This window comes from Mastigoproctus giganteus, chromosome 3 (assembly GCF_048544385.1).
Source record: "Mastigoproctus giganteus isolate SK-2022 chromosome 3, ASM4854438v1, whole genome shotgun sequence".
Taxonomy (NCBI): domain Eukaryota; kingdom Metazoa; phylum Arthropoda; class Arachnida; order Uropygi; family Thelyphonidae; genus Mastigoproctus; species Mastigoproctus giganteus.
The window spans coordinates 185,051,470-185,067,612 of record NC_143577.1 but is presented as its reverse complement, the minus strand read 5'-3'; the positions used below and the strand labels follow the sequence as shown (position 1 = coordinate 185,067,612).

General features: G+C 38.2%; 1 protein-coding gene across 1 annotated transcript in view; it reads right to left on the bottom strand.

Moving 5' to 3' along the window:
• The window catches only part of LOC150088463 (serine/threonine-protein kinase Genghis Khan-like), a 905,682-nt gene that overhangs the window by 292,592 nt on the left and 596,947 nt on the right, over positions 1–16,143 (bottom strand). Inside the window, exon 30 of the mRNA XM_090370169.1 lies at positions 8,192–8,331. Within this exon, the coding sequence (XP_090226295.1) occupies positions 8,192–8,331 (140 nt within the window). The remainder of the gene's footprint in view (positions 1–8,191; positions 8,332–16,143) is intronic.

Below are 16,143 nucleotides of genomic sequence, written 5' to 3'. Positions count from 1 at the left end.
TGCTTTAATCCAGCAAAAGTGTAAGGTAGCCTATGGTAAGGTAACAAAGTGTACCTGGGGAACAGTAACCCCAAAATAACCTATACACTTTGTGGAGTTGAACTAAAGCCAGTAGTGGAAAAAAGGGACTTGAGTATTACAATGCAGTCAGACATGAAGTTCTCTGAGCATTGCAGACAGGTTGCAAGGCCCATGGTGTCCTATCGACGATTTATCAAACATTTTCTAGTAAGGATATGGACATCATAATCCAATTATATAAGGCTACTGTTAGACCACGCTTGGAATACTGTGTTCAAGTATGAAGACGGCACCTAAAGAAAGACATTGTGCTTGTTGAAAGGGTCCAAAGACAGGTAACTCGCCTAGAGAGATCGACAAAAGGGCATCCATATCAGGAAAGACTTTGAATATGTGGTTTGTAGAGCTTGGAAGCTACCTTAGAGGAGATTTGATGGAGTTGTTAAAGGCTCTGAGAGGCATAAGTAAAATTAGCATTAGCATTAGTAGAGGCATTTGATGCAAGAAAGCAAGCTTATGCAGCATCAGCCAAAAAAAAAAAATAAATAATAAATAAATAAAAAATAACCACTTCCACTTCACCCCCTGTTCGTTCGAAATACCTGTCCAGCTGAGCCTTAAACTTATTTAGACTATCAACTTTCACGACAAGGGATGGAAGTCTGTTCCACCAACCAACCACCCGCTGGCTAAAGGCAAATTTCCTCACATCTATCCTACATCTGTCTTTTCTCAATTTGAATTTATGCCCTCTCAGGTGATTATTCTGAGCAAGAGGAAGAATCCCATCAGCACTGAGCATGCTCAAACCATTCAAGGCTTTATACACCTCTATCAGATCACCTCACTGGTGCCTAGCCCCCAGACACAGTAATTTGCAAAACTTAAGCCTTTCTTCGTAAGAGCACCCCTTTGTTCCATTCACTAATCTTGTTGCCCTCCTCTGTACTCGTTCCAGCATCTCTACATCCTTCTTGAAATGAGGCCTCCAGACCTGTATACAGTACTCTAGGTGTGGCCTGACCACTGCCTTATACAAGGGAATAATCACCTCCTTATCCCTGCTAAAAAAATTCCTATATATCATCGACAATACACCATGAGCTACTCTTGCAGCCCATCTGCACTGCTCAGAAAACTTCATATCTGCCTGCACAACCACCCCCAGGTCCATTTCATTCTCTACCACTGCCAGTGTAGTACCACAGAGTTGATACGTTGCTCTGGGGTTACTGTTTCCCATATGTAGTACTTTACATTTGTCAATGTTAAACTTCATTTACCACCTCTCAGCCCATCTGCTCAACCTTTCCAGATCCTGTTGCAGTAGCATAGTGTCAGTATTGTCCTTGACAACCCTGCCAACCTTCGTATCGTCTGCAAACTTGGATATTAAGCTTGATATACCATCATAAATATCATTTATAAATACAGAAAACAATAATGGACCCAATACTGAACCCTGAGGGACTCCACTAATAACATTAGTCCACGATGAGCAGTGTCCATTGATTACCACTCTCTGTCTTCTCCCCCTCAACCACCCCTTTATCCATAGCAGCAATTTGCCTCCAATGCCACACTGCTCCAATCTGTGCAGCAGTCTTCCATGTGCAACAGTATCAAAAGCCTTTCTAAGATCCAAGTATATAATATCAAAGTTATTCCCTGCATCCAGTTCTTTTGTGACTGCATCATAGTATCAAATTGGTCAGGCAAGACTTCCCCTTAACAAAACCATGCTGTGTCTGAGCTATAACTGAAGTCTTGTCTAGATGATCCTGCAGTGCTTCTTTAACCAGTGCCTCCATTAATTTTCCAGGAACAGAAGTTAAACTAACAGGTCTATAATTACTTGTGTCGCCCTTTGATCCTCCTTTGTGAATTGGGGTCACATTTGCACATCTCCAGTCCATGGGTACTTCCCCTAAGTCCAAGGAAGCTCTCATAATTATGGCTAAGGGTTTGCTTACTTCCTTTGCTGCCTCCTTTAATATAACTGGATAGATCCCATCCACCCCAGGTGCCTTTCTTGTATTTATCTTCAACAATTTCTCCTCCACTTTACTCTCAGTTATTACAAGATTCTCTAGCTTACTGCCAGAGTTGAATACACCTCTGGCATTCCCCTCGCCGAATAACTCCTCATGTGTGAATGTTGACGCAAAATATTCATTTAGTTTGTTAGCTACCTGAGCAGGATCATCAACAGTTGACCAATCAATATCAAGTGGACCAATCTGATTCATCCCCTTCTTTCTAGAGTTTACATAAGTAAAGAACTCTTTGCTGTTTTTCTTTGCATCCCTTGCCAAAGATTTCTCGTAATCTGCCTTCGCTTGCCTAGCCTCCTCTGTAACTTGGTTACAGATCAACTTGTATCTATCATAGGCTTCTGTGTCATGTGTTAATTTGTATGTATCCCATGCATTTTTCTTCTCTGCCATATGTCTCATTAGTTCATCTGACATCCACTTAGGCCTAAACCTTGAACAATATTTCTTAGTTGGTATGTAAAGCCTAGTAGCTTCCAAGATAAGTTCTTTGAATGCTTCCCATTTTGAATTTGCTGTTGGTAACATCATCAGTTGGTCCCACTGTATAGAATTTAAATACTGTCTCAGTCCATCGTAGTCGCCTTTACGAAAGCAATAACCCTTCCCTTTACCCCTAATGGTAGTTACCTCTTTGAGTAAATCCCACTTCAGCACACTGTGATCACTGCCACCTAGTGGTTCATTTTCCTGCAGATTCTTAATGCATGAAGAATCACTACTGATAATCAAATCAAGAGTATTACTCCCTCTAGTTGCCTCCCGAACATGCTGATGTAGAAAACAATCATCCAATAAATCCACAAAAGCCTTGCTAGTGTGTGAGTGACTAGCCCCCAAATTCTAGTAAATATCTGGGAAATTAAAACCCCCCATTATAAGACTCTCTGATTTACTGGCCCACTCTATTTACCTGTACAGTTTCTTATTATACTCGTCAGAGTCGTTAGGCCTATAGCACACTCCTACTCTCAATTTTGATCTCCCAATGCTTATGTCACACCAAACTGACTCGACACTGCACTGTCCAGCAATGTCGACTGGCTTCACTTCCTTGGATTTTATGTATTTCTTAACTAATAGCATAACCCCTCCTCCCTTCCTATCCTGTCTATCCTTTCTGTAGACACTGTACTCCCTAAATTCCAGTTCTGCATTCCTTATATCTGTGTGACACCACGTCTCTGAAATCCCCACAATATCTGCCTTTGATATTTTGAGCAATACCTCAAATTCATCAAATTTATTTACTAAACTCCTAGCAGTGGTGTACACGCAAGTATACATGCAACTGTTCTTTTTCTTAGCTACTCTAACACAACCTATGTGTTTATTTGTACCCCAATGATTCCCAGCAGTCTCTGAAATATCCTGCATCTTATTTTCTAGGCTGCTGCTCATTCCAATAGAAGCAATGCAAGAATCACTTTCACCTCTGCCAGTGGCTACTGTTAATCTATTAGTCCTTGTATCCCCCCCAAATCTAGCAGTTTTCCAACCCACCTAATACTGCCTCGATAGCATCAGCAAACATTCTTGCACCCTTTCTATTTAAGTGTATCCCATACCTGTAGAAGTAGTCTCTCCTGTTAACAAGTACAGACCAGGCTGAAAAAAATTCTACTCCTTGAACCTTGCACACTCTTTTCAGGGCCGAATTGATCGACAGGGCTCTCATCATATACTCCCTCCTCTCGTGTCTGGGCAGAATTGCAGACACTTTCACATTCAACCCTAATTCACGGCTTTTTTTCAACAGTGACCTGTACTTTTAAGTAATTCCGCCGGTCTCCTACTCTTAATATTATTAGTGCCAACGTGTACAACTATATCACCTTTTGTGCCCTTAAAAGATGCCCTTAAAAGGCTACTGTTAGACAACGCTTGGAATACTGTGTTCAAGTATGGAGACCGCACCTAAAGAAAGACATTGTGCTTGTTGAAAGGGTCCAAAGGCAGGTTACTCGCCTGGAGAGTATGGCAAAAGGGTATCCATATGAGGAAAGACTTTGAATATGTGGTTTGTAGAGCTTGGAAGCTACCTTAGAGGAGATTTGATGGAGTTGTTTAAGGCTCTGAGAGGCATAAGTAAAATGAATAAGGACAAAAATTTTCACGGTTATAAATGATTCTAAAACCAGCAGCCATAATTTAAAGTTACAGGGAAGAGGTTTAGACTAGATTGCAAGAAGTTTTATTTTAGCCAGCGAGTTATAAATTACTGAAATAAATTAACTATGTGGATTGCAGAGTTTGACAGCTTGGGGAAATTCAAAAGTCAGCTGGATAATTACCTATGGGAGGAGGGAAACACAGGTTGTCTATTTCCTTTTCTCTTATTAATTATAATTAAAAAAATAATAATAAATAATTATTTATTATTATTTTTTTAATTTTCTTCTTATTATTATTTTATTTTTATTTTTGGCTGGTGCAGCATAAGCCATAGGCTTCCTTGCACCATGTGGCCATTGCTAATACTAATACTAAACATGAAATATATATTGTTAAAATATGATAGTTGGAATAGGATCAGAATATGTCTCCAGGGGCAAAAGTTGATAATGCTTTAGAGCAGATATATTTTAAGAGCACAAAGGTGATATCGTTGTACATATTGGCACTAAGAGTAGGAGTGTCTGCAATTCTGCTCAGATACGATTAGGAGGGAGTACACAATGTGAGTGTTGTCAATAAATTTAGCCATGCAGAGACTGTGCAAGACATGTGGGAAAGAATTTTTCTCTGAATGGTCTGTGCTTGTTAATGGGAGACACTGTATTTCCAAGGATGGCACACACTTAAATAGAAGGAATGAAAGAATATTCGCAGATGCTCTCAAGGATGTGTTAGGTGGATTGGAAAACTAAGAGCTTGGGGTGGGGGGGGAAATATAAACCAATAGATTATCTAGAGCCACAGTAGAGTTGAAAGTGATTCTTGCACTGCACCCATTAGAACATGCAGTAGTCTGGAAAGCAGCATTAGGCAACTAAAATTAAGAACAGGTGCATGTATACTTGTTGTACACCAATGCTAAAAGCATAGTAAATAAATTTAATGAATCTGAAGTGCTGGTCAAATCATCAAATGCAGAAAATGTGGAAATATCAGATATGTGGTATCACTCAGGTATGGGGAATACAATGTATACATAAAGTATAGGAGGGGGTTTATGCTCTTAGTTAAGAAGCACATAAAATCTAAGACAGTGCAATGTTGAGTCAGTTTGAGTCAGTGACATAAATATTGTGAAAACAAAAAAGAGAGTAGGAGTGTGTTATAAGACTAATTACTCTGATGAGTACAATGAGCAAGTGTACAGAGAAATGGAGTCGGACAGTAAATCAGAATGTCTGATTTACTGAGAATGTAAATCAGTACTGAATACAGGTGTTGAGGCTTCATTTAGAAGGATGAAGAGCTGCTGGAATGGGTAGAGAGAAGGGGAACAAGGGTGGCAAGAGGAAAAGGGGTGCTCTTACCAAGGAAAGCTTCTAAAGATGCTACAGTTCTGCGATAGCCGCCGTTAGATGGACTAGGTGCCTGCGAGGTGATCTGATTGAGGAATTTAAGGTTTTTTTGAATGGAATGAGCAAACTTAATTCTGATTGGATTCTTCCTCTTGCTCAGAGTATGTACATGAGGGGGCATAAATTAAAATGGAAGAATTATTGCAGAATAGATGTGTGGAAGTTTGCCTTCAGCCAATGGGTGGTTGATTGCTGGAACAGGTTTCCATCTATTGTTGGGTAAGTGTACAGTTTGAATGAATTCAAGGAAAAACTAGACAAACTACTGGAGGATGCATAGGCAAAATAGCAATTTATTTTATTATTATTATTTTTTTTTTTAGTTTTGGCTCGATGTTGAGTGAAGTCGAGTTGAATGAGTGAAGTCGTGTTTATCGGTAGAAATATGACTCTCACGTTCGAATTGAAATCATCTAGATGCGTAGGATGTCCAGGAGGAAGGAACATCATTGTCTATACAATATTTTCAACCTCAGGAACAAAGCACATTTAAACCAATCCTCCAAGAGAGATACTGTTATCCATGCTCTCTGGTTCGATCGGAAATGCACGAGTAGGGTGGCATTATTGATACCCTTAAATGCACAAGGATTTCCAGAATGGTACACAAGCAGTGGCATTAATCTGTAAAAATCCCGCTGCATTAGCCCCAAGCAAGAGCGTGGCCCTATCTTTTGAAGCCTTGAAACCTGGTAATGTCTTTTCTGCTTTGGCAATGTATGTTCGATCCTGCATTTTTTTCACAATACACAGCAGTCTCGTCAACGTAAAAAATTGCTGTGTTGAATGGCTGCCTTCATCAATAATTTTTTCCAACACATCACAAATTTCTCTGCAGTCGCTAGTGCCGATAAATAGAATCGTCACTAGCAACTTCACCGCACACTTTAACGTTGTGGAAACCAGCGCGATGCTTGAACCTATTAAACCACCAGTTGCTTGCCATGAACTTGGCTTGGGGTTCACCATACTTATCCTTAATATCTTCATAAATACTTCTTGCTTTTGCTTGAATGGCCATTGGATTCAGGGGCACTTGCTTCTGATTAATAATATGGATGGAAAATCAGATTTTCCATCCATATTATTAATAGCTGTTCTATCTTCAATACAGCACCTGAACACTGTTTTGTGATCATTGTTGATCTTTTGACATGTTCTTTTATAAGTGCGCTGTTCTTTAAAATAGTATTCGCTGTTGAAGCAATGAGACCTAATTCCCTTGCAATAGATGACAAACTTTGTCCTGCTTCATACTTCTTAATCATTTTCATCTTCATTTCGAAATCAATTTTGTTTTGTTTCCTAGCACTGCCGGCACTTGCACTTTCCATTGTCCCTTTCCCTTCATCATTGTAATATATAAATAGGAATGAAGAGAAGATTCTGAAAATTTATTTATGTTTTTTATATGATTGAAGATTTATATGAGTGAAGGGGAACACATTTCACCATAATACCGTAACGTAAAAACCCACAGAATTCCAGTTATAGGGATTATCGCAAATGCAATAAGATAGAGTTTACTACCCGTTTATAATAGATTGCACTAACAGAAAAGCCCAATAAACCGGAAAGTGCAGATTGTTTTTTTGGTTGTGACCTCCAGAAAAGCGCTTTATAAAAATATCACAAAGGCATTCAAAATTGATTCTTATAATGAGAACATATGATAACGATGAAAGGGTAGTGCAATTTCCATTATAAATATGACCTTTTAGAGAGATAAATAGCTTAGTAATATAGCAAAATTTTCAACATCCAAAGGCTTGGAACGAATTACAAAAAAAAAAAAAAATATATGTTATTGGGTTCACATTACAATATTTTCACAATACCTCCATTTATCCCTACAGATGCAAAATACATTTCCATATTTTGTTTCAGTTTGCACTGGCCGGCAAAAACTTACATAAAAGTTTTTGCCGGCCAGTGCATGTAATGTTTTCTGTAATGTTTTACTTAGATAGTATGAATCAGAGCTGTAATACTCAATATGTTCTACGTTGATAATAATATTAGTAAATTAATAAGAGGAGTAAACCTCAATATAGTACGTGGAACACTTCCGTATGATACCCTCCAGAAATTAAAACGGAAAAAACGAAAAAATCGATTTTTTCGTTTTTTCCGTTTTAATTTCTGGAGGGTATCATACGGAAGTGTTCCACGTACTATATTGAGGTTTACTCCTCTTATTAATTTACTAATGTAATGTTTTACATAAAACATTACAGAAAATGCATATAAATGTAATTACCTAGCACCTATTATCACCATTTATGGTGATAATAGGTGCTAGATAATTACAATGTACAAAGTGCTTCTTGTATAAAGTGTATCTGTAGATGAATATCATCAAAAGTAACTGTAGTTTTTGTATTTTAAACTTAGTCTTAATTTAACTGATGAAGTATGCACACATTATTGGAGAATTTTATTATTTTATAAAGTCAAACTTAATACTAAACTTGAGATTTTACAAAAAAGGTACAAATGGTTTAAAAATTTATTAAATTATGGGTGATCAGTACAAACAATGTACAAACCTCATACAAATAATGAGGTAAAGAAAAAAATTACCTCATATCCAAGACCTGTGAGACACATACATAGGGCTGTGCATTTTTATCTTGAGCCAAATCATAGAGAAAGAGCTTAAAGTCACAAACAACCACAAACTGCCGCATCCAGCCCTTTTTCACTCCTCCTGGTTTAGGAACCTATTCAAAAGAAATCAAACATTCTTTTAATGATTCTAATATTAAATGTTTAACAAATTGCAGTCAACATACACTTTTAAATAATATTTAGATCTCTTGAATATTAAAGTTATATTAAAATGAAAGAAAAATGTAATTAATATTTTAGTTTGGCACATATATTTTATCAATGATCAACAATGGTTTCTTGTAAGTTAATAATATTACTCCTAACCTCTTCATACAAACAATGCATTTGATGCAATGTGCATGTGATGGCTAAAATAATAATACTCACATTACACTGCTGTTTCAGTATTAGTGATGTGCTGTGGCCAAATGAGTTAAGGAAATAAGCTTATTCAGCATCAGATGGGGGGGAGCATCAATCACAATTTGTCCATTTTAGAAAATAACAATTCACTACTGCCTTGGACCTGGTTAGACTCTCTACCTCAACTACCTGGGAAAGCAACCTATACCAATGATCAACAACACAATGCATAGGAGAACTTCACAAAATCTAATCGAGAGAGACAGACAGAGTGATAGAGAGAGAGAGAATATCTTTATTGCAAACATTTAATTGTAAACCTAGACAAATTGGGGAAGTTTTGGAAAGCCTTCACAGCCAGAAAGGCAGAGATTTATTACAAAATAACAGGATCATTACAATTTATTAGAATGAAATTATAATAATTTCATTATAAAAAAAATTGCATTTTAATGAAAATTATAGAGAGAGAGAAATTTTAATTATAAATAAAAAAAAAATACAGTACAGGTACAAAATAAATATAATTTGTACAATTTTAGATACACAGTAGTGAGAGCAGGATAAATAAATAAAATGACAGTACAGATACAGATGGGAGTATATATCTTTATCCACACAGTTCATGAGAGTGCAAGATAAAGAGTATTTGATACTCAAGACTTCATGGCACAATCTCTGTTATGATAATTTAATTAAAGGGCAGTTTGTTTCAATGGTAGTTGAAGGTCATGCCAAATGCAATAGACAGAGTGTCATTCCACAGTATACAATGGTTTGGCTATCGGTGACTTCTCCTCACTGGGAGAAACCAGGGATTGTTTGTGAAGATGACTGAGGAAGCTTGTAGGGCATCATCCATGATTCTGATGTCATCCAGCAGGGAATCGCTGGTTCTCGATTAGGATATTGATCAGGTGATTGCGGATTGATTCAGGTAGTGCACAGACATTATCATTATTAACCATATGGTGCAAGGAAGCCTGAGGCTTTTGCTGCACTAGGCAAAAAAAAAAAAAAAAAAAAAATTCTGAGTTACCCTGGGGGGGGGGGGAGAGAAGGAAATCACCAAGAAAGAGAAGGATGGCGATATCCAGCTCAGGACCCTGGGAGTGCCAAGCCCATACTCACCAGATGTGAACCCCTTGGGATCGATGATGAATGGTTGAAGGGCATGAGATATGTGAGCCTGAGATTGTAATTTTATAGTGCTGGCTGATGGCCATATTTCATGAGGTTAGCATCGATATCCTGGACTCATTTGAGCATCTGGTAGGATACAAAGTGATCTGATAGGTGGAGGCAAGAGTGAAGAAAACAAATTGTTGGGGTTGCTCTAGCCAGGCTGGCAGAATCCTCCAGCCACAGAGATTCCAGAAAGCCACTTCCTCCTAAAATTTCATATTTGTCTTCCAGTCTTGTTTCACCTGCTAGCATAAAAATATCTTCCTCATTGATCCTGCTTATTCCATGAGGGTCTTAAACATCTCTATCAGATCACCTATGAAGTTTCATCTCCAGGCTCTGCAATCCATATCATCTAGGATATATCTCATAGGATCAACCCTTATTACTCTCCCAAAGAATCTAATGTGCCTTCTTTGGATACTTCCTAGAGGTCCAACATTATTTTTTAGGTGAGGCCTCCAGACCTAAATACAATATTCCGATACAGATTATACATTTCATAAAGAGGAATAAAAAGAGGAATTTCATAAAGAGGAATTATACAGATACATTTCATAAAGAGGAATAATAACATCCTTCTCTTTGCTGGCAAAGATCCTATTTATTACTGATGGTAGATCTATAACCTTCCTGGCTGGCTACTTAGCATTAGTATTAGCAAAGGCACATGATGCAAGAAAGCAAGCTTATATAGCATCAGCCAAAAATAAAAACCCTTATTTCACCCATCCACTCGCTCCAAATGTTTGTCAAGTTCTGCCTTGAATCTATTTAAGCTATCAACTTCTACAACGACAGATGGAAGTTTGTTCTACCAATCAACCACTGGCTAAAGGCAAACTTCTGCACATCAATCCTACAACCGTCTTTCCTCAATTTGAATTTATACCCTCTCAGGTAATTATTCTGAGCAAGAGGAAGAATCTCATCTGCATTGAGCATGCTCAAACCATTCAAGGCTTTATACACCTCAATCAGATCACCTCGCAGGTGCCTAGTCTCCAGACACTGTAATTTGCAAAACTTAAGCCTTTCTTTGTAAGAGCAACCCTTTCAGAAAGTCCAGATGGCAGAATGATGTACTGTCATGATGTTTAGCATGATCCACATGTTCATTACCTGGGATGCTGACATGACCAGGGATCCAGCAGAAGGTGACCATCTGGTTTGATGTTTGATATAATATGTATCGAATCTGTTTCAGAATGGGATGGTGGGAAGAAGTAACAGACTGAATGGCAGTGACTGCACTTAGAGTCAGTGTATACCAAAGCTTGCTCGTAATGCTGCTTACTTATACTGTATTATCTAGGGCCAGTTTTATTGCATATAATTCACAGTATAGATACTGCATTCGGTAAGAAGAGATACAGATATTGACAAGGTAGAAGAAATTGCTGCAGCACCTACAGCTTCTTCTTTGGAGCCATCAGTGTAGATAAGTAGTTTTTCTGAGTTTTCTAAGATGTGGGCTTCATGTAGCTGCTGTATTGTTGTTTTGTAGGAGGTGGCATTTTCCCCATCTCAGAAAGAAAGCATCACAAGGTGAAAATTGAACCCAGGGAAGTTCAGGCAAAGCATAGTCATCAAGGATATGCTGAAAGTTAATATTCCAACTGCTCATGATCTCTTGCAATCAAAGACCCCGCAGGGCAGTTTTCATTAGGTTTGTTATGGTATAACATTACATTTTGAGGATCATACAGGTATTCCCAGCTGGGATGAGATAGAATACTTTTAATTTTTGCAGCATAATTACAAAGTAAGGTTTTTTGCCTGAGGTGCAATGGGGGTTCATTTGCCTCAATATATAGACTATGGACTGGAGATGTTCTGAAGGCTCCAATGGCTATCCATAAGGCCCTATGCTGAATTGTATTTGGCCACAACAAGGACCTGTTCATTATGGAGTCATAATACACAGATGATCCATAATCAAAGTGGGACCAAATTAAAGTTCTATAGAGATGTGATAGTGAGTGTCTATTAGCACCCCAGGAGTTAGCAGAGACAGCTCTTTTAAGATATTTAATTTCTTTAGACGAGCCATTCTAAGGTAGGCTATATGATTGGAAAAATTAAGTTTATTGTCTAGCCCAATAAACAAACAAAACAATAAACAAACCCAATAAACGAAAGTTATTGGTAAGAGGAATCATGTTATTTTTTTAAAAATATATTTCAGGATCTGGATGTAGTTTGCATATTTTGCAGAAATGCATTGCTGTTGATTTATTTTCTGCTAAGGAATAGTCATTCCATTGCAGCCATGATTCTATTCTGGTTATGGATATTTGAAGTTGCCTTTCAATGGCATTCATAGTTTGTGACTGACAAGAGATAATCAGGTCATCGGCAAACATGTATGATTCAACTGTTTTTGTCATGTCATATCAGTAATTCTTATTGTGAATAATGTTGCAATTAGGATGGAACCCTATGGTACACCTTCTTGTTCAAATGGTTTGGATAAACTGTTCATATATCTGACCTGAAACATTCTGTGGTGTAAAAAGTTCTGTATAAATTGGGGTATCTGCCCCTTCAATCAAAAAGAATGAAGGTCCTCAAGGACAACATACGCCATGTGATATCAAAAGCTTTCTCAATATCTAGATTAACCATAACCAGATGCTGTCTCCTTACGAAAGCATTGCGGATGTTTGCTCCTGCTTTGATCATCACATCTAAGGTTGAGCGATTCTTCCAAAACCCATACTGATTTCTGTTTAGCAGATTGTTGGTTTCCAGAAACCATGTTAGCCGCTTGTGTACCATTTTTTCTAAGACTTTTCCTAAACAGCTAGTCAGTGAAATCAGCCTGTAATTATGCGGGATGGTATGATCCTTCCTTGGTTTCAGAATAGCTAGAAAAATTGAGTAACACCAAGATTGCGGGTAACTATTTTCTAAAAATATTCTATTGTAGAATTTCAACAGGGAGCTCAATGCATTGTTATTTAGTTTTTTTAACATTATATAGCAGACTCCATCCAGACCAGCAGCAGTACTGGATGTTTTATTGAGAGACTCCAAAAGTTCCTTTAGAGTGAATGGCTGATTGTACAGGTGTGATACCTTAGTAGAGAAATTTATTTTTTGTTTTTCTGCAGATGCCTTAATTTTTTGAAAGGTTTGGTTGTATGTGGACACTGCTGATATACTGGCAGATGATTCACCGAATGCATTAGCTATTTCTGTTGGTGCGGACAACTCCTGTCCTTTCCCATTTAGGATTGAGGATGGGGACTACACGTATTTGCCATTAAGTGCTTGGATTTTCTTTCAGATGAGTCTGTTGTCCATGTCCTTTTTAATAGTGGAACTAAAACTTATCCAGGCACCTTGCTTGGCTTTTCTTCTTATTTGGCAGAACTTCGCCTTGAGTCTTTTAAAGTTAATAAGATTACTGGATGTAGGAAATTTTTGAAACAAATTCCAAGCTCTATATTTTTTTCTTGTTTAGGATGTGTGCATTCCTGATTCCACCAATAACTGCCGTGTTTATGTTTCCCAGGTTGAGATTTAAGTATTGAAGAAGTAATAGCGTGTAATATCTGGTTGGTTATATGATCGGTGACGTTATCTATGGGCTGGGACTGGATTATATCTTCGTCAAACTGAGTTAGAGGGGAGTATTCATGCCAACATGCCCTACGGAATTTCCAGTTGGAGCACTGCGATGGGACAAGTTTACTCATGTTTGTATCTTGCATAGGATCGGTAGATGATCACTGTTTAGTGGGTTATCTAGAACCGACCACTCCGTATTGCCATATATGGATGGAGAACAGATTGTAAGGTCTATTGCAGTCATGGATCCTGTAGAAAAAGGGATATATGTGAGCTCACTAGTGTTTAATAGGGTAAGATGATGAGTATCCAGCAGGACTTGTATTAGTTGCCCCTTTTGTCAACGTTTGGAGATCCCCATAGTGGATGATGAGCATTGAAGTCTCTGAATAAGCAGAAGGGAGATGGCAGCTGATCTATTAAGTTTTCTAAGTCATCCAAGGAGAAAGAGAAATTAGGAGGGAGATGTATAGAAGCTATTGTGAGAGTGATACCAATTACAATGCACACCGTCACTACCTCAAAAGGAGTCTGAAGAGAAACATGTTTGGATGGAATGTTGTTTCTGACAATAATCGCCACCCCTCCATGAGCTGGCGTGTCTATACTCCTATCGCATCTAAAGATAGCATAGTTCTTAACAGTAGGATGCACTCGAGAATTTAAGAGAGTTTCCTGTAAAGCTATGGCAGCTGGCTTGTATCGATCGATAAGATCCTGCAAATCATCGTTTGTATTCCGAAAGCCTCTACAGTTCCATTGAAGAATTCTTTACCTTATGTGGTTTTATGGTGTTTTTGGTTCTGTCTGCTTTTTAGTTGTAGTTTGCTTGTATCGATCTATTTTTGTTTTGTCTTTCTTAGGAAAGAAAGGGCGGGTCACATCCATCTCATCGGTTGCATATAATTCTAGGATTCCATCATCTGAGTCATGGCATTCATCAATGTCCATTCCGGTGGAGAGTGATGACTGTGATTTCATGGTTTCTGACACTTTTGGTTTTGTTGAGGAAACATCAGTTGGTATGGTAATTGGGGTACTGCTGGCTTGTTCAGTTGTTTGTGAGAAGGAGACTGTTTCAAAGTAGCAAGCAACGAATGTGCCCAATTAGCAATGGATATATTCAGAGGAATGAATATATCCATCAGTTTGAATCCCCACTGATTGGAAATGTTCAGTGCCTGTGGCATACGTATGCTTTGTTTTTGTTTTCATTATTTGTCTTCTCACCTCTGAGTATGTCACTTTGTTTTCTACTTTATATTTTTGAATTTTATCCCTTGCTTCCATAGATCACATGTTTTTGTGAAAGCAGGATGGTTACCTTTACAATTTGGGCAACGCAGAGTGGTAATGGTGCATAAGATTGATTATGCTCTTTTGATCCACAATTAGGACATATTGCCTCACCTCAACATGCAGTCTGGGAGTGTCTGTATTTTTGGCATTTGTACCTATTGTTATTGTTATTTGATTTTTAGGAGCAATAGCAACTAAGGCCATATTGCTCTGGGAATATGCGGTGGTCATTCCCTGACCTTTCCTTTCTGCCCGTGACCACCAAATACAGCCATAGTTGTATTTGGTGGTCACGGGCTCAAACCCCGGTCTAATCAAGAAGCGTGTGCTACGCACTGCTGCTCCTGCCCACCTGGCTACGGAGGCGCCGGCATTTATAGCACCTAATGGGATTTGGGATGTATGGTCAGACACAGCAATGCAGATAGCCTGCTTTCACACATGATGGTAAGTTAGGAGTGTTAAAAGTGAGAATTATGCTCCTTGTTGGAACAAGAATACCATATTTTCGAGTCTCCTTGATGGAACAAGAATACCATATTTTCGAGTCATAATTCTCCTTGCTTGGATGACTTTTTGTTCGTGTAGCTCTTTGACAATTCCCTCCTCTGATACTGTTAATAAATCTCATTCTGTTATTACTCCCTTAGAGGAGTTTAGTGTGGCATAGGGAGTAACTTTTATTGGGTGTCCTCCAAAAGTTGTGAGCTTTAATAGCTTTGTAGAATGTTGAGGTTGGGTAGTCTCAACCAGAAGATCACCAGATTGAAAACGCCTTACTGATTTAGGTGGGCCTGCAGCAGTCTCAATGCATTTCTGCACAAGGAAAGGTGATAATTTGTTTGGATGCTGTTCAGAGAGTGAATGTAAGATGATGAAAGCTGGTTGAGGGGTTGTTTTCAACCTCTTAGGTTGAGAAAAGTCATTTCATTGTCCTTTGTCCCTATTCTTGAGCTCAATAGCCCTAAAGGTGGAAATGAACTGTTTTCCATCTTTCATCTTTGATCCTTTCAGCCCTGGGAGAGTGGATTTCTTCTCCCAGGTTACCAGCCCCACCACGGGGAAGCAGGAGCACTACCGCCAGAGTGACGCTATTAATCCGCTAAGGGTTTATACGTTAATTTAAAGAAAAAAAAATAAAGATGGATTTCCTTTCTCAAAGCTTGCTTACAATTCGTGAGACTAAGTTATTGATTAAAGAGAATGTAAAAAAACGTTTTTAGATTAAAGAAGAACTGTGGCTTTGAGTAAATGCTCTATGAATCACTCAGAAAATCGCTTCACGATCATTCTCAGATAGCTACCAAATGAAATGAGTATTTTGCATCTACATTCACACATGAGGAGTTATTCAAGCAAGAGAAGGCCAGATATTTATCAAACTTAACAGGGTGCTTAATGATTTTGTAATAACTGAGAGCAAAATGGAGGAGAAATTTTTGAAATTAAACATAAGAAAGGCACTTGGGGTAGATGGGATCTATCCAGTTATATTAAAG